Source organism: Schistocerca nitens, chromosome 2 (assembly GCF_023898315.1).
Source record: "Schistocerca nitens isolate TAMUIC-IGC-003100 chromosome 2, iqSchNite1.1, whole genome shotgun sequence".
Lineage (NCBI taxonomy): Eukaryota > Metazoa > Arthropoda > Insecta > Orthoptera > Acrididae > Schistocerca > Schistocerca nitens.
The window spans coordinates 781,253,806-781,277,309 of NC_064615.1; the positions used below are offsets into that span (position 1 = coordinate 781,253,806).

General features: G+C 39.7%; 1 protein-coding gene across 6 annotated transcripts in view; it reads left to right on the forward strand.

Moving 5' to 3' along the window:
• The window catches only part of LOC126237031 (protein PALS2), a 398,888-nt gene that overhangs the window by 337,827 nt on the left and 37,557 nt on the right, over positions 1-23,504 (forward strand). For all 6 annotated transcript variants that reach the window (XM_049946786.1, XM_049946789.1, XM_049946788.1 and 3 more), the window contains 2 exons: positions 3,432-3,590; positions 7,885-8,095. In XM_049946786.1, the coding sequence (XP_049802743.1) occupies positions 3,432-3,590; positions 7,885-8,095 (370 nt within the window). The remainder of the gene's footprint in view (positions 1-3,431; positions 3,591-7,884; positions 8,096-23,504) is intronic.

The following is a 23,504-nucleotide window of genomic DNA, read 5'->3' on the forward strand; positions in this document are numbered from 1 at the left end:
CCCCTTATTCCACCTCAGCTACAATATGTCGGCGATCGCTGCACAAACAAGTTCTCCACGTACGCGTACACCACCATTACTCTACCACGCAAACATAGGGGTTACACTCATCTGGTGTGTGACATTTCCTGGGGGGTCCACCGGGGGCCAAACTGCACAATAACCCTGGGTTCGGTGCAGGGCGGCGGAGGGGTGAAGTGGACTGCGATAGTCATCGTGGGGTTGCGGACCACTGCGGCTGTGGCGGGGATGCAGCCTCTCTGTTGTTCCTAGGTCCCTGGTTAACATAACATAACGCAACCATGTCTTTAGGGGCTGATTTCATGAATGGAAAAACTTAGTGAAATTAAAAGGAAATATTTGGAAAAGTAGGAAAGTCATTTACATTTTTTTTTAATATCCATTCCAGGGAAGTGGAAGAGGAGCAACATGTGACTGTTGCTGAATATTCACTGGATCCTTTGCAGGAACAGTTGAATGAAAACGTGTCCATGTCTGTCAAAGTGTTCAGCTAAATTATCTGTAATTGTTACAGAAATTCGCGGCTATAAAGTCAAACAATCTGAGACCTGAATTGTTTTATCATATGGTTTCCTGTTATTTCCGTGGCATAATCGATAGAAGATACATTTTTACTGACCAATCATTTGGACAGCTCAGTACCGTCCAACAATTTAAATTTGTTAATTAAAAAAAGGTCACTCGAGTTGCTGGTATACACTTTATTTAAGTTCATGACTGGTTTCAGACTTCACATTCAGGCCATTTTCAAATGAATCTGATGTTTCTTTTGTATTTCTTCACAACAGCGCAATTTTCAGACTCACTTGATGATGATCTGGGTGTGAAGGCCAAAACTTGTCACAGTAAATGTATGTCAGTAACTGGAACAGAATTTCATTAATTGAATATACAACTGTGGAGCAACAGCAGTCTCCAAACATGGAGAAACTAATAATCTAAATTAGTTACAGCAGAAAACACATGAAAACACGTGATACAGAAACCTGGCAAGACATTAAAATAATGTGTAAAAATATGGAATTGTCAGTTTTGTTTGTCATACAATAATTTGCTTGCTACATTTTCACTCTTTGAGAGGGGGTATTCATTTTCAGAGTCAAGTCCTACATCAAAATCCATATCCATACCCTGAAAACTGTCATACAATGCATAATACACACTATTTAATGCACCATTATGTTTTTCATTTCCTGTTGGAATGGAAAGAAATTATTGTTGCTGTGGTCTTCAGTTCAGAGACTAGTTTGATGCAGCTCTCCATGCTACTCTATCCTGAGCAAGCTTCTTCATCTCCGAGTAACTACTGCAACCTACATCCTTCTGAATCTGCTTAATGTATTCATTTCTTGGTCTCCCTCTATGATTTTTACCCTCCACGCTTCCCTCCAGTACTAAATTGGTGATTCCTTGATGCCTCAGAATGTGTCCTACCACCTGACCCGTTCTTCTAGTCAAGTTGTGCCACAAATTCCTCTTCCCCCAATTTTATTCAGTACCTCCTCATTAGTTATGTGATCTACCCATCTAATCTTCAGCGTTCTTCTGAAGTGCCACATTTCAAAAGCTTCTATTCTTTTCTTGTCTAAACTATTTATTGTCCATATTTCACTTCCATACATGGCTACACTCCATACAAATACTTTCAGAAAAGACTTCCTTACACTTAAATCTATACTCATGTTAGCAAATTTCTCTTCTTCAGAAACACTTTCCTTGCCATTGCCAATCTACATTTTATATCCTCTCTACTTTAACATCATCAATTATTTTGCTCCCCAAATAGCAAAACTCATCTACTACATTAAGTGTCTCATTTCCTAATCTAATTCCCTCAACATCATCTGATTTAATTCAACTACATTCCATTATCCTCGTTTTGCTTTTGTTGATGTTCATCTTATATATCCTCCTTTAAAGACACTATCCATTCCGTTCAACTCCTCTTCCAAGTTCTTTGCTGTCTCTGACAGAATTGCAATGTCATCGGCAAACCTCAAAGTTTTTATTTCTTCTCCATGGATTTTAATTCCTAATCCATTTTTTTCTTTTTTTCCTTTACTGCTTGCTCAATATACAGATTGAATAACACTGGGGAGAGGCTACAACCCTGTCTTACTCCCTTCTCAACCACTGCTTCCTGATGGTATAGTTTTGTCATAACTGGCTCTTCCAAGGCTATCGGTAGTTCTAATGGAATGTTTTCTACTCCTGGGTCCTTGTTTCAACTTAGTACTCTGTCAAATTCTTCACGCAGTGTCATATCTACCATTATATCTTCTTTTACATCCTCTTCCATTTCCATAATATTGCCCTCAAGTACATCGCCTTTGTATAGGCCCTCTACATACTCCTTCCACCTTTCTGCTTTCCCTTCCTTGCTTAGGACTGATTTCCCATCTGAGCCCTTGATATTCATACAGGTGGTTCTGTCTCTTTAATTTTCCTGTAGGCAGTATCTGTCTTACCCTAGTGATATATGCCTCTACATCCTTGCATTTGTCGTCTAGCCATCCCTGCTGAGCCATTTTGCATTTCTTGTCATTTTTGAGATGTTTGTATTCCTTTTCGCCTGTTTCATTTACTGCATTTTTATATTTTCTCCTTTCATCAATTAAATTCAGTATCTCTTCTGTAACCCAAGGATTTCTACTAGTCCTTGTGTTTTTACGTACTTGATCCTCTGCTGCCTACACTATTTCATCTCTGAAAGCTATCCATTCTTCTTCTACTGTACTCCTTTCTCCTGTTATTGTCAATTGTTCCCTAATGCTCTCCATGAAACTCTCTACAACCTCTGGTTCTTTCAGTTTATACAGGTCCCATCTCTTTAAATTACTACATTTTTGCAGTTTCTTCAGTTTTAATCTACAGTTCATAACCAGCAAATTTTGGTCAGAGTCCACATCTACCCCTGGAAATGCCTTACAATTCAAAACTTCCCAAATCTCCGTCTTACCATTATATAATCTGTCTGATAACTTCCAGTGCCTCCAGGCCTCTTCCACTTATACAACATTCTTTCTTGGTTCGTAAACCAAGTGTTAGCTATGATTAGGTTATGCTCTGTGCAAAATTCTACCGTGTGGCTTCCTCTTTTATTCCTTACCCCCAGTCCATATTAACCTACTACGTTTCCTTCTCTTCCTTTTCCTACTATCGAATTCCAGTCCCCCATGAGGCTATTAAATTTTCATCTCCCGTAACTGACTGAATAATTTCTTTTAATGCATCTTACATTTCTTCAAAAGAAATTACTCCCCTTAAATTTTACCCATCTTAATTTCCATTTTAATTATTCATAGAAAATTGTATTTCATTTTTTCCTCGAAGGGCATCAGTTTTATTATTCGGCTGTTTGTATTTAAATATTTGTGTTACTTGTTGTTAAATCATTGCATTGTATACAGGTACTAAATCAGAAAGATCCTAATTGGTGGCAAGCAAAATTAGTTGGTTCAAACGGCCCTGCTGGACTTATACCATCGCAGGAGTTGGAAGAAAGAAGAAAAGCATTTGTCAAACCAGAAGCTGATTATGTCCACAAAATTGGCATTTGTGGTGCAAGGGTATGAAATTCTCAGTATCTATGTTAGCATATTTTTGTTTTGAATGCACTATTTATTATTATTTTACGCTTCCAGCTAAAGTACAAAAAAATTAGTTGATTCTATTCACACAGAAACCCATATAAACAACAATGTTGTTTTGCATGCAGTGATTACAGAATGCTTTATTTTTTATGAAGAGAGTATTATCTTTTACATTAGCAGCAATTCTGCTGTGTTGGTTTCCTAATTTTTTTGACTGCTGTGGTAAGTGGAAAGTATCTTTTGCTGGAGTTTGTCTGTGTACAATAGTGCTTTCTTTTCAATTCTTTGTTTGTCTGGGAGTTGTGTAGGGTCAATCAGGATGACTGCCTGAATTCTTGTCTGAAGCAGTTACCAAGACACACAACCTGTACTCAGTCAGTGTTTCAACTTGTTACATACAACTTGGTGCAAAACTTTATTAGAGGCAACAGAAGAATGTTACTCTGTGTTATTGTTATTCTCCAAAAGTAATCTAATAAATAATCAAATATGAGCAAACAAAACCCTCCAAACTGTCATAAATCTATTTTCATAATTTTATGGATATTTTTGATCAGGAAAAGGGGATTTTGATGCTATTTTTACAATAGACTTGGATGCTTTTGTGGACAATTTTTGTGTTTTCTCATTTTCAGGTTTCTGAGAATGCTTGTGGCTCTCATTGGTTTTATTTTCATTCAGCTTCACTTCTGTTGTCAACATTAATTCATTTCATTTCTGTTTAAGTAAGTTAACATGTGTGTTGGAATTTTCTTGTCATAGCTCTAACAGAATGAAGATCTGTGGGGAACATAGTGATCTAGATGTCATGTAGAAAATATGAAAGCTTATTATTAATAAAGTTTTGTGGTTTAGCTGTGAGTACAGAAAAGCCAGAAAAAAACATTAAAGATGAAATTAGTGATGTGAGAACTATAATGGATTTATGATAGTAATAGCTGTTATTTCCCACTTTGTCCTGGTGTCACTTTTCACTTTTTTTAACATTAGTTTGTTTACTTATCTACTTTAACAGCTGTTAAGTAACATTATATTAGGACATTAATGTTAAGGCCACATAATTCCAATACAACTTTATTTCTTTGTGTGCTGAGTGTCAGAATCTGTACCACAAGCTCTATGGAATGATAACTCTCACAGAAAGTATCAGATTTTGTTGAGCAACATGTATGGAACCATACAATGTGCTTCATTTCAGAGCCACAAAAAATTGTTCATGAACATTATTAAAAAGCCTTATTAAAAAGCCTTTCCTAGGAAGCAGTGGATATTTTATATGAGACCTGTTGTATGTCTAGAACAATCATGCAGTGTAACACACTTAGCATTCATTCTGTAAGGCATATGGAGAGTGAAGTGTGTGTTACCCAATTTGACTATCAGTTGTGTAGAAAGAAGCATCAAATCTTCAAACAGTACATAATGATCATGGCAGCAACATTGCAATAAATATAATAGGTTTGTGGCAGATGCTTTGAATAACTTCCATGAATTCTGCACAGTTGTACTTAAGGAATGGACAATTAATTTAACCCCATCTCTGTTATGGTTTTGGTTGTTTCATTGTATGATGTGTTGATGAACATACAAGGTGTGGCAATAAAAAAACTGGACTGATGTTCTAACTCTTTATTGGAAAAACTTATGCTACTGAAGTATTAACCCTTTCAGTGTAGTTTGCTCCATGATCCCTCCACTGCTCCATATAAGTTTTCCACTGTTGGAAACAGTGCTGCAAGTCTTTTTCTGTTATGCTGTTCTGGAGGCTCATCACTTTTTTCTTCACTGCATCCACAGTCTTGAACCTGGTTCCTTTGAGCTCAGTTTTCAGTTTTGGGAAGAGAAAAATGTCACATGGTTCTAGGTGAGGCAAATATCTTGGATATTCCATCACTAGAATGTTGTTTTTCGCCGAAAATCTCTTTACAAACATCGTGTTATGTGCAGGGTGTGTTGTCCTGATGAAGAATCCACGAGTGATTCTTCCGTAGATCGGGTCTCCTCCATTGCACATGTTCCCATCTCCTCCACTGCACATGTTCAGAGTATCTACAGAAAAGTTACATAATAAGGTTGATTGACAGTCTGACTTTCAGGCACCCAATCAATGTAGATAATCCCTCAGATTTCGAAGAAAAATATCGTCATTGCTTTGAATTTTGATTTGCTCATGTGTACTTTCTTCTTCCTATGGGATAAAGGGCTCTTCCAATGCTTGGATTATCACTTAGTCTCTGGACTGTATTGGAAAATCCATATTTCATTACACATAATTACTTTGCTGAGGTAATCAGGCTCATTTTCAGTGTTTTCAAGAATGTCGGCACAGCAGTCCACTCGCTGTTGCTTTAGCTCGTTTGTGAGGTTCCTTGGCACCACTTCAGCACAAACCTTAGTTATGCCCGGATCATTATGTAGAATCTGTCTAATGGTTTCTTTATTGATGTAGACAAGTTCTGAAGTAGCTTGAATGCTCAGGCAGTGGTCTTCTCAAACAATTCTACTGACCCTCTCCACATTCTCATCAGTTTTTGAAGTGGAAGGATGGCCCGATTTCAGGTCGTCATTGACGTCCGCCCCCCCTACTATCCTTGAACCTCTTAACCCACTAGAAAACTTGAGTTATAGATGGACACAGATCACCATAAACTTTTTTCAACAAATTGTAAGTTTTTGTAGAAGATTTTCCAAGTTTTGTGAGGAATTTGATGTTAATGTGTTGTTCCACTTTAGAGGGTAGCGTAATTCTGACGGAGTTCAGACACATGACCTGTTTCTCAGAAGGCTTAAAGCTACCACAGTGGTATGAAATTTTGTGCCTGTGTCAGGGAGAGTCCAAGGTTATTCCTGCACTCTCCTCTTAGTCAGCGACAAAGCTGGAAATGTGCACAACTAGCCCAGTTTCTTTATTGCCATCCTTTGTACTTCTGACAAGCTGTCATTTTATTCATTCATTCAGTTAGTTGCTCACTTTCTAAAGAGGGGCAATTTGACCTCACAAAATCAGTTGTAGTAGAACTAAATTAAAGAAATTACCCTCTTGTCCTTTTTACATTCCAAGGCTTTAGATTGTGTGTATTATAACATTTTACTGGGGTAGCGAGAACTTTATGATGATGACGACATTCCCCTTGCATGGATGGAGTTATATCTTAAAAGCAGAGGGCCTGAGTGACTAACAGAAGACTTAATGATGTGGGTGTGCACATTTAAAAAGCTGTAAACGTTCTTCTTTGCCAAGAAACACGCTTGAAACCATTAGTGTCTAACAACCCTACCACAACAAAGGTCAAAATTTTAATAAAGATTGTGGTGTTGCTCACGCTGCTAAATACTGCATTTTGGGCAACATCAGTCACATTATGTGGCAGGTGTCATTAGAGCACAGTTAATAGTCATTTCATGTAATAATGAAAAAAATAGGCACTCGTCTTTTTGCTTTTCCCACGCTGGTCTCGTCGTAAAATCATGGCTCAATTGTCGAAAATCTAGGTAGTTATGATTCCAAGCTCGGATGCAAAGAGGCCTAGGTTTTATTCTGCTGTATTCAAAAGTTTTGTAGATGCGCTTCACAAAACATTCTTGGAGTTAAACCTTTCAAAGTTAGCACAATGGTGATGTAAAAAAATAGTCAGCACTCCGAAATTAAGTTACACTTCCTTTTACTTGCAATACCACGTAAACACACATCACTTCACAATACCAAACATACTTGAAAACATGTTCCTCACAGTCACTGTTAAAGTTCACATTTTATAAGCTGACTACAATATACGTCTTTCCAACATGACGTCCAACACTTGACTTTCTCAAGGTCCGACTCTCTAACAAGTCAACAACTAACTAACTAACTATCGCTTACGCTCCCAAAAATCATAGTTACAAGTATGTCAAAGATCATAGTGACAAAAGAAAGAATACACATAAGAATAATATCATTGCAATATAAACATATCGATGTATCACAAATGAAATCAAATCTGAATGTTGTCTCAGAAATACGTCAGCTACTTTGCAGAAACACAGTAGAATATAGCTGGTGTCGAGAGGTTCAGGTGAGGTGCCGTAATGGTTGCGTAATTCGAGTACCATTACAAGTGGCTTGAGTTCTGTGTGTTAATTTTTTATTAGTGCCCTAACATATGTGCTTGTTAGGTTACCTTGGCAGAGCTGTGGTATATTTTGTGAAAATTTTGGTTGACAACAAGTGAGCCCTTTGAGAATGTAGATTCAGTAATGTGATACTAATGAGTCTGCAAATTATTTGCAGGTATCCAAGAAGAAGAGGAAAACAATGTATCAATCAAAATCAAACTGTGAATTTGACAAGGCAGAATTGCTTTTATATGAGGAAGTTACACGTATGCCACCTTTCAAAAGAAGAACATTGGCATTGATTGGGTCACAAGGTGTTGGTCGTAGAACTCTCAAAAATCGTTTGATCAACAGTGATCCTGAGAAATTCGGTGGAGTTGTTCCACGTAAGTACCGATAAGAAAATCATCTTCTCTTCAGAGAATATCAGACCAATGTAGATTGTACATTTTTCCTTCAGAGGGAACCTATTGGTGATGAATCCTGTGAACGTGTCGATTTTTCTCAAGTATTGCTTCAATAATGAAGCTCATCAGAACTGTCTCTTTGGTGTCTTTACCTTTCCTAGAGTCAAACTGATCATCACCCTCAATTTGTATGGCTATGACCACGTTAAACGATCCTGTCTGAAATGTATGTGGTCAACTTTGGTTTATTTGGAGAATTTTAGGAAAGTGTGGTTTTATCTGTAAAGGAGACCGCATGTAGGGCACTGGTGAGACCTATTCTTGAATGCTGCTATAGGGTGTGATATCCGTACTAAGTCAGATTGAAGGAGGACATCAAAGCAATTCAGAGGCAGACTGCTAGATTTGTTACCGGTAGGTTCAAAATGCATGTAAGTATTACAGAGATGCTTTGGGAACTCAAATAGGAATCTCTGGAGGGAAGGCGACATTCTTTTTGAGGAACACTATTGAAAAAGTTCAGAGAGCTAGCATTTGTATCTGACTGCCAAATAATTGTACTGCCACCAACATACACTGCACGTAAGGACTGCGAAGATAAGGTACGAGAAATTAGTGCTCATCCAGAGGCATAGAGACAGTCACTTTCCCCTCACTCTATTTGCAAGTGAAATAGGAACGGAAATGACTAGTAGTGGTTCAGGGTACCCCCCATCACACACTGTATGGTGGCTTGTGGTATCTATGTAGATGTAGTTGTAGATATATGAAATGATTCAAGGGAACCATGTGTTAAATCTACATTAATATGGCCAGGCAGGTATATGAATCTTACTTCCCTCAAATACAAATCCAGCATTTCAAAATTGTTATGCCAGTTTCTTCTGTAATCAGACTGTGAAGTTTCATAGCAAAAAAATGAAAATAATGGGAAATACATCCAGTCTATAAGTATCTAAGATTAACTTTCTAATACTGATATTTACTGTCACATGCTGTCTGCAGTCTGAATGTTGATTTGCAGTGAATTGAAATTTGTGTTTTGCACTGGAACTACTTTAGCTGCCAGCACTTGGCTTTATGCCATTTTTGCACCTCCAGTTACTCTGATTTCAGTAACTTGCAGGTAATAAAACTAACAGTATTTTGTGATCTGTGTTATATTGCTATGACTTGATAAGCTCACACATCTGTAGTGTTTAGTTTCAAGGATGGTAAATGTCTTGAACTTATTTTTCTGGAACAGAGGAAAATAAATACAAACTACCCAAAAAATTAAATTTACTCAGGTTTCTCCAGTGTGGGCGTAGTCTGAAATTTAACAGAACATTTGTTTTCTACATCTGCATACTTACATGTACAACACAATCTAAAATGCATTAACCCATTGTGACAGAGGTTTTGAATTTAGTCATAGCTGAAATTAAAGTAAAAAGGTTTTGTTGTGTGTTCTTGTGAAATTTTATGTTATATATTATCATCATTTAACTGAAAAGGAAAATCACTTAAAAAAAAAAAAATGGTAAAGTAGTAGCACATTGACTGAGATGTCCAGCAGATATGCAAGTTAAAATGGCTTAAAAACTAAACAGTGTTATGACTAAAGACAGTCACCATATAGAAGAATGTTGGTCATTGTAACTTAATTCATAATTTGTTACAACTGTCTGTCAAAATTGCCTGAAAAATTGGTGGTGGAGACAGTATTCTTCTAATAATGTAGTCCATACTGGAAATTTGCGGTTCAGACACTTTACTTGCACTTAGATGTTGAATGAACTACTATTTATGGCCAGATTGAGTCTCATCTTTATAAATAAAGGTTCAGTCTGTGTATATTTGTGCTCACAAAACCAAAAAAGTTATTGGTTGTTTGCTTTAAAATTTCACTCGATGTTCCATGTGAATATGCATGTGTTTATTTATTTATATTTATATTATATCTAAAAACAAAGATGATGTGACTTACCGAACGAAAGTGCTGGCAGGTCGATAGACACACAAACACACACACAAAATTCAAGCTTTCGCAACAAACTGTTGCCTCATCAGGAAAGAGGGAAGGAGAGGGAAAGACGAAAGGATGTGGGTTTTAGGGGAGAGGGTAAGGAGTCATTCCAATCCCGGGAGCGGAAAGACTTACCTTAGGGGGAAAAAAGGACGGGTATACACTCGCAAACACACACATATCCATCCACACATATACAGACACAAGCAGACATATTTAAAGACAAAGAGTTTGGGCAGAGATGTCAGTCGAGGCGGAAGTGCAGAGGCAAAGATGTTGTTGAATGACAGGTGAGGTATGAGTGGCGGCAACTTGAAATTAGCGGAGATTGAGGCCTGGTGGGTAACGGGAAGAGAGGATATATTGAAGAGCAAGTTCCCATCTCCGGAGTTCGGATAGGTTGGTGTTGGTGGGAAGTATCCAGATAACTCAGACTGTGTAACTCTGTGCCAAGATGTGCTGGCCGTGCACCAAGGCATGTTTAGCCACAGGGTGATCCTCATTACCAACAAACACTGTCTGCCTGTGTCCATTCATGCAAATGGACAGTTTGTTGCTGGTCATTCCCACATAGAACACATCACAGTGTAGGCAGGTCAGTTGGTAAATCACGTGGGTGCTTTCACACGTGGCTCTGCCTTTGATCGTGTACAGCTTCCGGGTTACAGGACTGGAGTAGGTGGTGGTGGGATCCCGCAACTACCCTCCCGACCTGGTACAGAAGCAAATAACCAGAGCCACTTCCTCATCCCCTCAAACCCAGAACCTCCCACAGAAGAACCACAAAAGTGCCCCACTTGTGACAGGATACTTTCCGGGACTGGACCAGACTCTGAATGTGGCTCTCCAGCAGGGATACGACTTCCTCAAATCCTGCCCTGAAATGAGATCCATCCTTCATGAAATCCTCCCCACTCCACCAAGAGTGTCTTTCTGCCGTCCACCTAACCTTCGTAACCTCGTAGTTCATCCCTATGAAATCCCCAAACCACCTTCCCTACCCTCTGGCTCCTACCCTTGTAACCGCCCCCGGTGTAAAACCTGTCCCATGCACCCTCCCACCACCACCTACTCCAGTCCTCTAACCCGGAAGGTGTACACGATCAAAGGCAGAGCCACGTGTGAAAGCACCCACGTGATTTACCAACTGACCTGCCTACACTGTGATGCATTCTATGTGGGAATGACCAGCAACAAACTGTCCATTCGCATGAATGGACACAGGCAGACAGTGTTTGTTGGTGATGAGGATCACCCTGTGGCTAAACATGCCTTGGTGCACGGTCAGCACATCTTGGCACAGTGTTACACCATCTGGGTTATCTGGATACTTCCCACTAACACCAACCTATCTGAACTCCGGAGATGGGAACTTACTCTTCAATATATCCTCTCTTCCCATTACCCACCAGGCCTCAATCTCCGCTAATTTCAAGTTGCCGCCACTCATACCTCACCTGTCATTCAACAACATCTTTGCCTCTGCACTTCCGCCTCGACTGACATCTCTGCCCAAACTCTTCGTCTTTGAATATGGCTGCTTGTGTCTGTATATGTGTGGATGGATATGTGTGTGTGTGCGAGTGTATACCCGTCCTTTTTTCCCCCTAAGGTAAGTCTTTCCGCTCCCGGGATTGGAATGACTCCTTACCCTCTCCCTTAAAACCCACATCCTTTCGTCTTTCCCTCTCCTTCCCTCTTTCCTGATGAGGCAACAGTTTGTTGCGAAAGCTTGAATTTTGTGTGTATATTTGTGTTTGTGTGTCTATCGACCTGCCAGCGCTTTTGTTTGGTAAGTCTCATCATCTTTCTTTATATATATATATATGGAGGGGAAATGTTGTTACTAAAAATCTTGAAGAATATTTACCAAGTTATTTCAGATTTTTACACGATACTGTTACGAACATTCGGATGGGCAGAGGCTATATATTTTCAACGTGTATAATATATAAATATATAGTGTATGTAATGTATAAAGGGGAAACATAGCTATTAAAAGTCTCAAAAAGTACTTAGCCAAAACTTTGAGCTGGAACATGGAAGAATGGAGAATGACAAACGCCGGAGACGTAGACTCCTCCAGGCTCAGCCACGTCCTCCACCTTCCATCAGCTGTAATGTCTGTGGCCGCCTGTTCCACGCTAGGATTGGATTGCTAAGCCATCAACGACACTTCCATGCCTGAACCGTGACAAAGGAAATCTCAGGAGAGAAATGAAAACTCGGATACGAGTATCAGCCGACTAATAATGACTCACCATGTAGAGGAGATGTTTAGTTGCAGACAGGCACAACAAAAGACTGCTAAACATGTGAGCTTTCAGGCAAAATGGCATATTTTAAAGTAGACAACACTCACAGATTCACACAACCAGAACTCGTGCACACATGACCACAGTCTCTGGCCACTGTGGACGTGCTGTTAGCAATTTTGCCTGATGGGAAGAGCAGTCAGGGTGGTAAGGGTAAGGAGGAGGTTTGGGTGGTGAGAGGGAGGGATAACGGACTAGGGGTGGGGGACAGTTCAGTGCTGCTTGTGGGACATGCATGCACATGGTGGGGCCAGGGTAGAGCAGCTAGGTGCACTTGGGAGGTTAGATGGGAGTGGTAGTGGGGGGGGGGGTGGAAAAGGATAGAACTAGAGGAGGGGAAAAGGGAGAATGTGAGTACATTATTGGAACAGAAGTCTGTGTAGCTGGAGTTGGAGTAGGGAAGGGGAAAGGTGGATGAAGGACAGGTGCTAATAATGAAAGTTGTGGCCAGGGCGAGGGGGGAGGGGGGGGGGCAGGTTGCAGAAATGTAAAATATATTACAAGGAGAGTTCTCAGCTGTGCAGTTCAAAAAAGCTGGCGTTGATAGGAAGGATCCAGATGGCAGAGGCTGTGAAGCAGTTGTTGAAATGAAGAACATTGTGTTGGGCAGCATCCCCTTCCCTGCTTCCACTCCAACACTACACAGCCTTGTAATCCATCAGTGTCTCCTTTCTCCTCTCCTCTACTTCTTTTCTCTTTCACCCTCCCCTCCCCCCTCCTGTGTAACATAACTATTGCAACTAACTGCCTACACTCCCACAAGCAGCACTTTACTGCTCCCATCCCTACCATACTATCCCTCCTCCTTCGCACCCTAGACTCCTCCTTACCCCCACCACCCAGATTGCTTCTTCCATCATGCACAGTTGCTTGCAGCACATCCTAATTTTCCAGAGGTAGTGGTCACGTGTGTGTGTGTGTGTGTGTGTGTGTGTGTGTGTGTGTGTGTGTTTTATTTGCTTTAGGAGGAGGCCTGGCTGAAAGCTCATATGTTAAGCAGTCTTTTTGTTGTGCACGGCTGTGACTCAGCATCTCCTCTATATGAAGAGTAGCAACCTAGTCTTTTCATAATTGTCATTATTCCATCCTGCATTTCCCGTTGTTTAATATGTAACAGTGAAGCATTGTTAGCGAAAATTTTGAAAGTTCTTGACAGATAGATTCCAAATTTTAAAAGATACTCTATTAAATATTCAGATGGACATATTTTATTTAAAAAAAAATAATAATATAGTGTTTTTTTTGTTAAAACTGACTGTGAGAAAGAAAATTCTTAGCTGTAAAAATGTGAGGGTTTTTTTTTTTTTGCGCTGGCAGTTTTTAACTATTTGAAAAATTGCTTCTCCCATATATATTCTTTCCCATTACATGCATTTTTAAACATAATTTGTATACCTAACATGTACTGTTTTGTTTTCTTCCCCACATATGGTTTTCATAGGTAACAGGAAAGTTGTATTTCTGGCTTATTGGGTTGTGGTTTTAATATTGCTACAGAATCTTACTTTGCAGTGACAATAAACAAGGTTCAAGGTGAGGGCGGTGGGGGGATGAGGAGATGGACAGAGGGGCAGGAGGAAATAGACATAGAGAATAGAAAGGAGCTGACGGATAGAGTGGGAGGGGGCGGGAGGCGTTGGAGATAGAGGAGGGAGGAGAAGATGAGAGGAGGGGAAGAAGGAGGACATGATGGACACGGAGAAGGGGGAGGAGAAGGAGATGGACAAAGTCAAAGAGAAGGGAAGGAGGAAATGGGCAGACGGGGGGAGGAGGAGGTTGGGACACACACCCATTTCCCATATGTGTTAGAAATGCATGCAGTCACATCATTTTGGAGCTGTGGGCAGTTAGTCTATTATAGTTATAGTACAAATAAATTGATAGCTACATACTTCATTTGTTTGATAATATAATTGTCAGAGTGCAAGTACCTAACATTTCATAATTAAGCATGATTATCAACATGTGGCAAGTAAATTATTAACACTTTCACTGTATCACTCACTCATTACACTGTGTTTCCAAGCAGATTGTCATATCAAAACAAACATGTTGTGTACAGTAAGTAATACTTTTCACAGCCTGATTCTATTCTCACAGTTGGCATTAGCCATTATTGGAAGATCAACACAGTTCGTGAAATTAATTAAAAGTTCACAGTCTTTCATTTAAAAAATAGTCACTGAATCGTTAATTAAACTCCTGAATGTAAAATTTAAATAAAACTCAGTACATTTCCACTTGTAAATTGTACTAACATATTTGCGGTGTATTTCCCCATATATTGGTGGACATAGATCTTATACATTTCATAAATCTCTGCAGACTGACTTTCAACTGGGCTCCAACATATGTCTTTTATAACTTTATAATAATTACAACTGAATTTAACTATTTTTGTTTTGGATTTGCATACATTAAAATTGAAGATTTACATTGCTGAGAAACTGAATAGTGAGTGGAGACTCATTTGAAAATGAAATTTCAGATACAGTAACATGGGAAATCTTCAGTTTTCCTGTTTTGTCTGAAAAGTACTTCAAGCAGATAGAGAACCATCCTGTGAGGGAAATGTCTTAGACCTCCTAGTAACCAACAGACCTGAACTTGGTGCTTTTAGTTTTATGGGTTTCAGCCTGTGGTCTAAGGCATATAAAACAAAAATCACAAAGGATGTAAACACCACCCATGAAAGCCTGCATAGTATGATTAGAAATCTGAGCTTTTTGAATGAGTTAACATAGGGGCTGGTATCAGTCACTATAATACGAGGGCTATCAACAAAGTACATTGCGTTTTGAAATTAAAAATAAATAAAGTATTGGAAATTTCTTTTATTATATACAGATGAAAGCCACACTTAAATACTACTTTTCTACATAGTTGCCATTTAAATTAAGGCACTTATCGTAGCGATGGACGAGCTTGGAAATTCCTTTGTCGTAAAATTCGGCCGACTGCGCCTTCAACCACGTGGTTACCTCTTCTTGAAGCTGTGTGTCATCATCAAAACGCTGCGTAGCCAACCACTTCCTCATTGCTGGGAATAAGTGGAAGTCGCTCGGTGCCAGGTCGGGACTGTACGGCGGATGAGGAAACAACTCCCACTTAAAAGATTTGAGAACTTCACAAGTGGCATTTGCCGTGTGGGCCCGGGCGTTGTCATGAATCAGCAAGATCTTTGAGCCCAACTTTCCCCTGCGCTTGTTTTGTGTTGCTCTTCTGAGGTTGTGCAGAGTTTGGCAATACCTTTGAGAGTTTATTGTAGTGCCTCTTTCCAGGAAACCCACAAAAATCACACCTTTTCTGTCCCAAAAGACAGTCGCCATCACCTTCCTTGCTGACATGCCTGCATGCATTTCTTGGGTTTTTGGGGGGAATTTGTGTGCCCCTACTGCATTGACTGCAATTTTGTCTCACAGTTCACATGCTTAACCCATGTTTTGTCACCACTAACGATGCGATCGAGTAATGAGTCGCCATCTTTCTCGTAAGCGTCCAAAAACGTTAATGCTGTAGCCATTCGCTGATTTTTGTGAATCTCTGTCAAGATTTTTGGTATCCATCTTGCACAAAACTTGTGGTAACCAAGCTTTCCGGTAATGATTTCATGCAACAAACTTCGTGAAATTTGTGGAGAACTCATAGAGAGTTCTGTTATTGTGAAATTACGGTTTTCACGGACCGCGGCATGGACTTTTTCGACAAGTTCGGCAGTCACTATGCTGGGTCTTCCACTTCGCTCTTCGTCGTGAACGTTAGTTCGGCCATTTTTAAATTTTATGACCCATTGACGCACTCCACCTTCAGTGATTATGTTGTCCGCATACACTTCACAAAGCTGCCGATAGATTTATATCGGTGTACAGTTTTTTGCAGTCAGAAACCTTATTACAGCACGCACTTCACACTTCGCAGCATTTTCAATTAATGCTGACATTTCAAACTGTCACAGTAACTCAACGGAGTACAGCATGAACCTCTCACTAGCACGGCAGGATGCCGACTGAGCGGCGGAATGCCATGACACCAAGATGGCCACGCTAGCCCCGCCCCTAACGGACACAAACGAAAACGTAATGTACTTTGTGGATAGCCCTCGTATCAATACAGCTGTTTCAAATAATATTAAAAATTAGAAAAATATTTTTGCTTAGCAATAGTGTCAAGATACAAATTACAGAATATCTGAGTCGTCAACATTACACAGTCAGCACTGGTGGGCGATGAAGATATGTAACACAAATGGATAAAATTCAGAAGTATTGTATAACACCAGTAGGTGCTGAGCAAGGTTGTGAAGGATGGGGAGGAATCATCATGGTTTGATAACCATGTTAGAAAGTGCCTACGAAAGTAAAGAGAGCTTGAATGAAATTTTCACTCTGCAGTGGAGTGTGTGCTGATATGGAACTTCCTGGAAGTTTAAAACTGTGTGCTGTATCAAGACTTGAACTCAGAACCTGAACAAGGGATGTTTGCCTTTTGTGGAAAGATGCTCTACCAACTGAGCTAGCCAAGCAAGGCTTACAACCCATCCTCACAGCTTTACTTCCACCAATACCTCATCTCTTACCTTCCAAACTTCACAGAAGCTGTCCTGTGGAACTTGCACATCTAGCTCTCCTGGAAGAAACATGGCTTAACCACAACCTAGGAGATGCTTCAAGAATGAAATTCTCTGCAGCAGAATGTGCATTGTTATGAAACTTCCTGGTAAGTTAAAACTTTGTGCCAGACCACAGAAGAGCTTCTGTGTAGTTTGGATGGTGGGAATGGTGGGAGATGAAGTACTGGCAGATGTAAAGCTGTGAGGGTGGGTTGTGAGTCGTGCTTGGCTAGAGCTCTTTCTCATGAAAGGCAAAGGTCCCAAATTTGATTCTGTCTGGCAGACAGTTTCAGGCTGCCACAAAATCCCAAAGAGGGCTTCATTGCAGATGTAATCTAAAAAATCTAGTTGATAACATAAGCTGAAGCAAAAGCAGAAAGAAACTATAAAAAGAGTGCAAGTAGGGCAATGCAAGAAATGCTCAGTGAATTCAAAAGTAAAATTTTGCCAAACCATCTTACTGATAATCTTACACAGTTTTTGTCATGTGTAAAGTCATTAAGCAGAACAAATTCATCTGTTCATGTGATCAGTTACAATATTTACACTAAAACTGTCTTCAGATAATTGTCTCACTCTAAAACATTGTAATACAGTTTCTGCTTTTGGTTAACATTGAATGCTGAGCTGGCAGATGGTGAGATAAGTAATCACAGCCTAGAAAATCAACTAAAATTGCTCAATTATTGAAAGGTATCTGTAACAATGAGGATGAGAATGTACAGAGATTATGCAAAAGAAGTTGCTCCCTTTATAGCAGCAGTTTGTCATATATTTCTGGAGCAATGAAGGGCACCAAGTGATTGGCAGAAAGCACAGGTTATTTCCAGCTTTAAGAATAGTCACCAGACAGGTGCACTTCATTGTACACCTATGTCACTGATGTCAAGCTGTAGCAGAATTATGAAACATGTTATACACTCAGTGAACAAAATAGAAATTCGTTGAGTATTGGGCCAGATTTTTGATTGTACACAGGACTTCTTAGCTGGTAGAACTCAGCAAAATCAACATAGGTAAAGGTGATTTCAGAACTACCACAAAGGAGTGTTGTGGTCTGCAAACCGAAGAGTAGTTTGATGCTGATCTCCATGCTCCCCTTTTCTATGCAAGTGTGTACATCTCTGTGTAACTACTGCAGCCTACATGCATTTGAATCTGCATACAATATTTAAGCTTTAGTCTCCCTGTATTTTTAACACCCCCCCCCCCCCCCCCCGCCCCCGCCTGTCCTCCATTTCACTCCACATTTCCTTCCATTACCTAACTGAAGGTTCCTTGATGCCTCAAGATGTCTCCTATCAGCCAAACCCTTGTTTTAGTCGAGCTGTGCCACAAATCTCTTTTTTTTCCCAATTTGATTCAGTTATTCAGTGCTTCCTCATTAGTTATTCAATGTACCCATCTCTCTTCAGCATTCTTCTGTAATACTACATTTCAGAAGCTTCTATTTTCTTCTTTTCTGAACTGATCATCATTCACGTTTCACTTCTGTACAAGGCTAAACTCCATAAAAATGCCTTCATAAAAGACTTACTAACATTTAAATTTGTATTAGTGTAACAAATTTCTCTACTTCAGAAATACCTTTATTGGATTTGGCAGCCTGCATTTTATATCCTGTCTATTACAGCCATTATCAGTTCTTCTGCTGTTCATAAAGCTAAACTAATCTGCTTTTCAAGTCTCAATTCCTAATCTTATGCTGTCAGCATCACCTGGTGTACATCACCTGGTGTAATTCGAATACGTCCCATTGCCTTCATTTTCTTTTTATTGATAAAGTCCTTTGCCATCTCTGACATGCACTTTACTGACAACCTTCCACATTTTTATTTCTTCTTCCTGAACTTTAATTCCCCTTCCAAATTTCTCCTTTGTGTCCTCTCTGTTAGCTTATTTACATTGATGGCTGCCTGCAAACTACTGTGTGAGGTGCTTACCAGAGGGTATGTCCCATTGTACCAGTTGTTAGAGTTTCTTTCTGTTCCATTGAAGTATGGAGCATGGGAAGAATGATTGTTTGACACATCTGTGCATGCAGTAATTATTGTAATCTTATCCTCACAAACCCCATGTGAGTGATGCATAGGTATTGTAGTATATTCCTAGTATAATCATTCAAAACCGGTCCTTGAAACTTTTCTAATAGATTTTCATGGGATAAATCATTCAAAACCGGTCCTTGAAACTTTTCTAATAGATTTTCATGGGATAGTTTACGTCTATCTTCAAGAGTCGTAGGATACTACATTTTTCATTTTGTGAAGTGCACAATTTTCCATTTCTGATCATTTAAAGCAAGTTGCCAATCTCTGCACCACTTTGAAATCTTATCAAGATGTGACTGTATATTTAGGCAACTTCTTTCAGATAGCACTTTATTGTAGGTAACTGCATCATCTGCCAAAAGCCTGATTTTACTATTAATATTGTTTGCAATGTCATTGATATACAACATGAACAGCAAGGGTCCCAACACACTTCCCAGGGCACATCTGAAGTTGCTTCTACATCTGGCAATGATTCTCCACCCAAGACAACATATTGCGTCCTCACTAACAAAAAGTCCTCATTCCAGTCACAGTTTTCACTTGATACCCCACATGATTATACTTTTGTCAATAAGTGTAGGTGTGGTACTGAGTCAAATGCTTTTTGGAAATCAAGAAATACTGCATTTACTTGGTTGCCTTGCTCCAAAGCTTTCAGTTTGTCCTGTGAGAAAAGTATGAGTTGGGTTTCATGTGATCGAAGCTTTCAAAGTCCATGCTGGTTGGCATTGAGGAGGTCATTCTGTTCAAGATACCTCATTATGTTGTGAACTCAGAATGTGTTCTAATATTCTACAACAAATCGATGTCAAGGATATTGGACAGTATTTTTGTGGGTCACTTCTACTACCCTTCTTGTAGATAGGGTGTGACTTGTGCCTGTTTCCAAGAACTGGGTACAGCTGTAGTTCAAGGGATCTACAATAGATTATAGTTAGAAGAGAGGCTAACTCAGCCATAAATTCAGTGTAGAATCTGGCAGGGATTCCATCGGGGCCTGAAGCTTTGTTCAATTTTAATGATTTCAGCTGTTTTTCAACACCACTGGCGCTAATACTTTTCTGATTCTTCTTTTCGGTGGTATGAGGATTAAATTGCGGCTATTATCCTGGGTTTTCATTTGCAAAGGAACATTTGAAAACAGAGTTAAGCATTTCGGCTTTTGCTTTGCTGCCCTCAATTTCAGTTCCTGTCTCATTTGCTAGGGACTGGACACGAACTTTGGTGCCATTAACAGCCTCTACATACAACCAGAATTTCTTTGGGTTCTGTGAACGATCGCATGATAATATTCTGCTACGGTAGTCATTGAAGGCATCATGCATTGTTCCCGTGACAGCCAAATGCGTTTCATTTAGCATCTCTCTATCTTTAGCCCTATGCTTTGTTTTATACCTATTATGCAGTAATCTGTTTCTTTAGAACTTTCTTTACAGTGACTGTGTATAACATGGAGGTTTCCTCACATTATAAACTGTTCTACTGGGTACATATCTGCCCATTGTATGGTCAACTATTCTTTTAAACTAGAGACCTAGTTTCTCTACATGCTCGTGCCCTGTGCTTCAGAAGTTTCAAGTTCCTCATTGAGAAATGACAGTACTGATTTTTTTTATCTAGTTTCCTGAACATATGTATCTTTCTGCTTGTTTTAGTTGTCCTTTGTACTTTGGAATCATTGTTTCCACAACCACATTGTGGTCACTGACACCAATTTCAATATGAACATAATCAAAGAGGTCATGTCTGTCTGTTGCTATTAGATCCAAAGTACTTCCATCATGAGTGGGTTTCTGAGTTGTGTCTTCTTCAAAGAAGACATTTAGTAATGTTTCACAGGATGTCTTATCACACCCATCCCTAACAAAACTGCAATTTTTGGATGATTTAAGTCTCTACCAATAATTACAGTATGACTAGGGGACTTATGTGCAAGTAAACTGAGGTTTTCTGTAAAGTTTTTGGTTTCATCAGAAGATATGTCTGGTGGGCGATAGAAGGATCCAATTATCCTTTTATGCCCACTCCTGATACAGAGTCTTGCCCAAACAGTCTCACATGTAGCTTCAATTTCTATCTCGATGGATTTGATTTTCTTGTCTACTGCGACATTTTCCATTTGCATAGCCTTTGAATATACATTTAAATTTTCCTAAAAAATTTCACTGTTATCAATTTCATTTTTCAACCAGCTTTCTGTACCTAATATTATGTGAGCTTCACTGCTTTTCATGAGCACTTCAAGCTTTGGCACTTTGTTGTGAATGCTTCAACATTTTACCATTAGGATTTTAATACTCTCACCTGTGGGAGGCATTTCTTTCAATCTTACTCTAGTACTTCTGGTTTTTCTACAGCTACCATCATCTGACTTGGCTGGAGAGTCACCTAATCTAAAAAACCCTTTTGTGCACTTTTCAGAGAGTCAGCTGCCTGAGTAGCAGCCTCTGATGTGTAGTGCACACCTGACCTATTTAGGGGGACACCACAGTTCTCAACTCTATGGCACAAGTCCATGAAGTCGCAGCCTAGCTTGTCACAGTACCTTCAAAGTCTCTGGTTCAGTCCTTCCACTTGACTCGGAATCAAATGGCAACAATCAGTTCTGGGGACAATATTGCAAATTGTGAGCTTTGTTGAAACTTCATGTGCAAGGCTGGTCTTCTTAACCTTCTTTGCCAGTTGCTGGAATGACCCAAGAAAGTCATCAGGGACCAGATGACTAGCATAATTTTTTCCAATGTGTAGCAGAGTCTGCAGCTTGTTGCACCCTGTTCCCGCAATGACTACTGGAATAGCCTCTTCAACATGTTTAATTAGGCCCCCAGGCACACACACTGAGTGCACCTGGTGTCCCTTGCTGCCATTTCCCTAAGAGGTACCATCATTTGCCATACATTTGAATTGCCGATGATTAATAGACCCTTACCCTTTTGCATTTGCTTCGTTCTGACACCAGACGAAACAGGTGTCTCCAAGCTCAGTTTGTTTCACTGAAAGATAGCACCTCAAACTTTTGGTTAGGATTATCAATACATCATCTTTATTCCTCCCTGATCCCTGTACACCCTGTATAGGATGCATAGATCTACCACTGTGTGAGAACAGCGTTTACAGTGGGGCTGCATTTTAGCTGGTGCAAAGTATTGCAATGCTGTAAACAAATAACTTTATATTAAGCCTGCTGATTATCTTTTAACATGTTGAGGTCAAAAGTTGATAATTCCCTATAAAAATTGAAGCAGGTACACAAAACATGATTTCTATTAAGGCAAATCAAAAACCTGTGGTAAAAATTACTAATTTCCTGAAACATTTTGATGTTAATTATAGTTGTTAGCAAACTCTAAAACAGAGTTAATTTATGACAAATGCAGATAATATACAGGGTGATTTTTTTCCACTGAGTACAAACTTTAGTGATTGATTGATGAGAGGATACAGAACAAAAAAATTCCAATGAACCTATGTCCAGGCATGCATAGTTTCTATGCTAGAGACCATTTATTCTGTCATACTGTGTTACAGAGACTGCAGTCTAATATGCACTGTGCCATGCAGCCACAGTTACAGTATGCATGGTTTCCTTGTAATGGATGATATTGTTCCTCACATCATGCCCTAATGCCCTCTCCTGCCACAGTAAATGGTAATGTTGTGGCCGGTTCACTTATCTTGCTGACTCACCTTGTAGTGGATGTTCCACATTCAAATCAAGAGCTTGCCGACATGGTGTTTATTCACGGGAAGGCAAATGGAAATGGCCAGCGGGCAGCAGGGTGGTATCAAGAGCCCTATCCCTGCCAACAACCACCACAGCATTCAGTGTTTGCAACATTGTTTCACTGCTTGTCTGAGACAGGGTCATTTCAGGAAGCAGGAAATCATTAAGGATGTACCCAAAATGTTTGGACACCAGAGTTGGAAGAAAATGTGATTAACACTGCGGAAGGTAACTGCCATGTCAGTACCAGGCAGTTGGCCTGCAAGTACTGTGTAGAACATTCTCCATGACAGTTGTTACTACCCTTACCACTTACAGGGTGTGCGGAAGCAGTTTCGTCACTGGTTTCTTCACCAAACAACCATGATTCCAGGATTTGTGTCATCCATCCTATTCACAGATGGGGCCACCTTTATTTGGGGTGGTATCTTCAACTTTTATAACAGGTATCCATGGCATAGTATGCAGAGCCACCGTGGTATTGTGACAGTGAACCATCAGCATCAGTGCAGCTGGAATGTGTGGGCTGGAATAATTGATGATTGTATTTTGGGACCAGTCTTCCTTCCCCTTTTGCCGAACAGGCCAGAACTATTGGTGTTTCTTGTGAGTGACTTTGCCCCTCCTGCTGGAAGAAGTGCCATTGATGATTCGAAGGGTTATGTGGCTGCTACATGA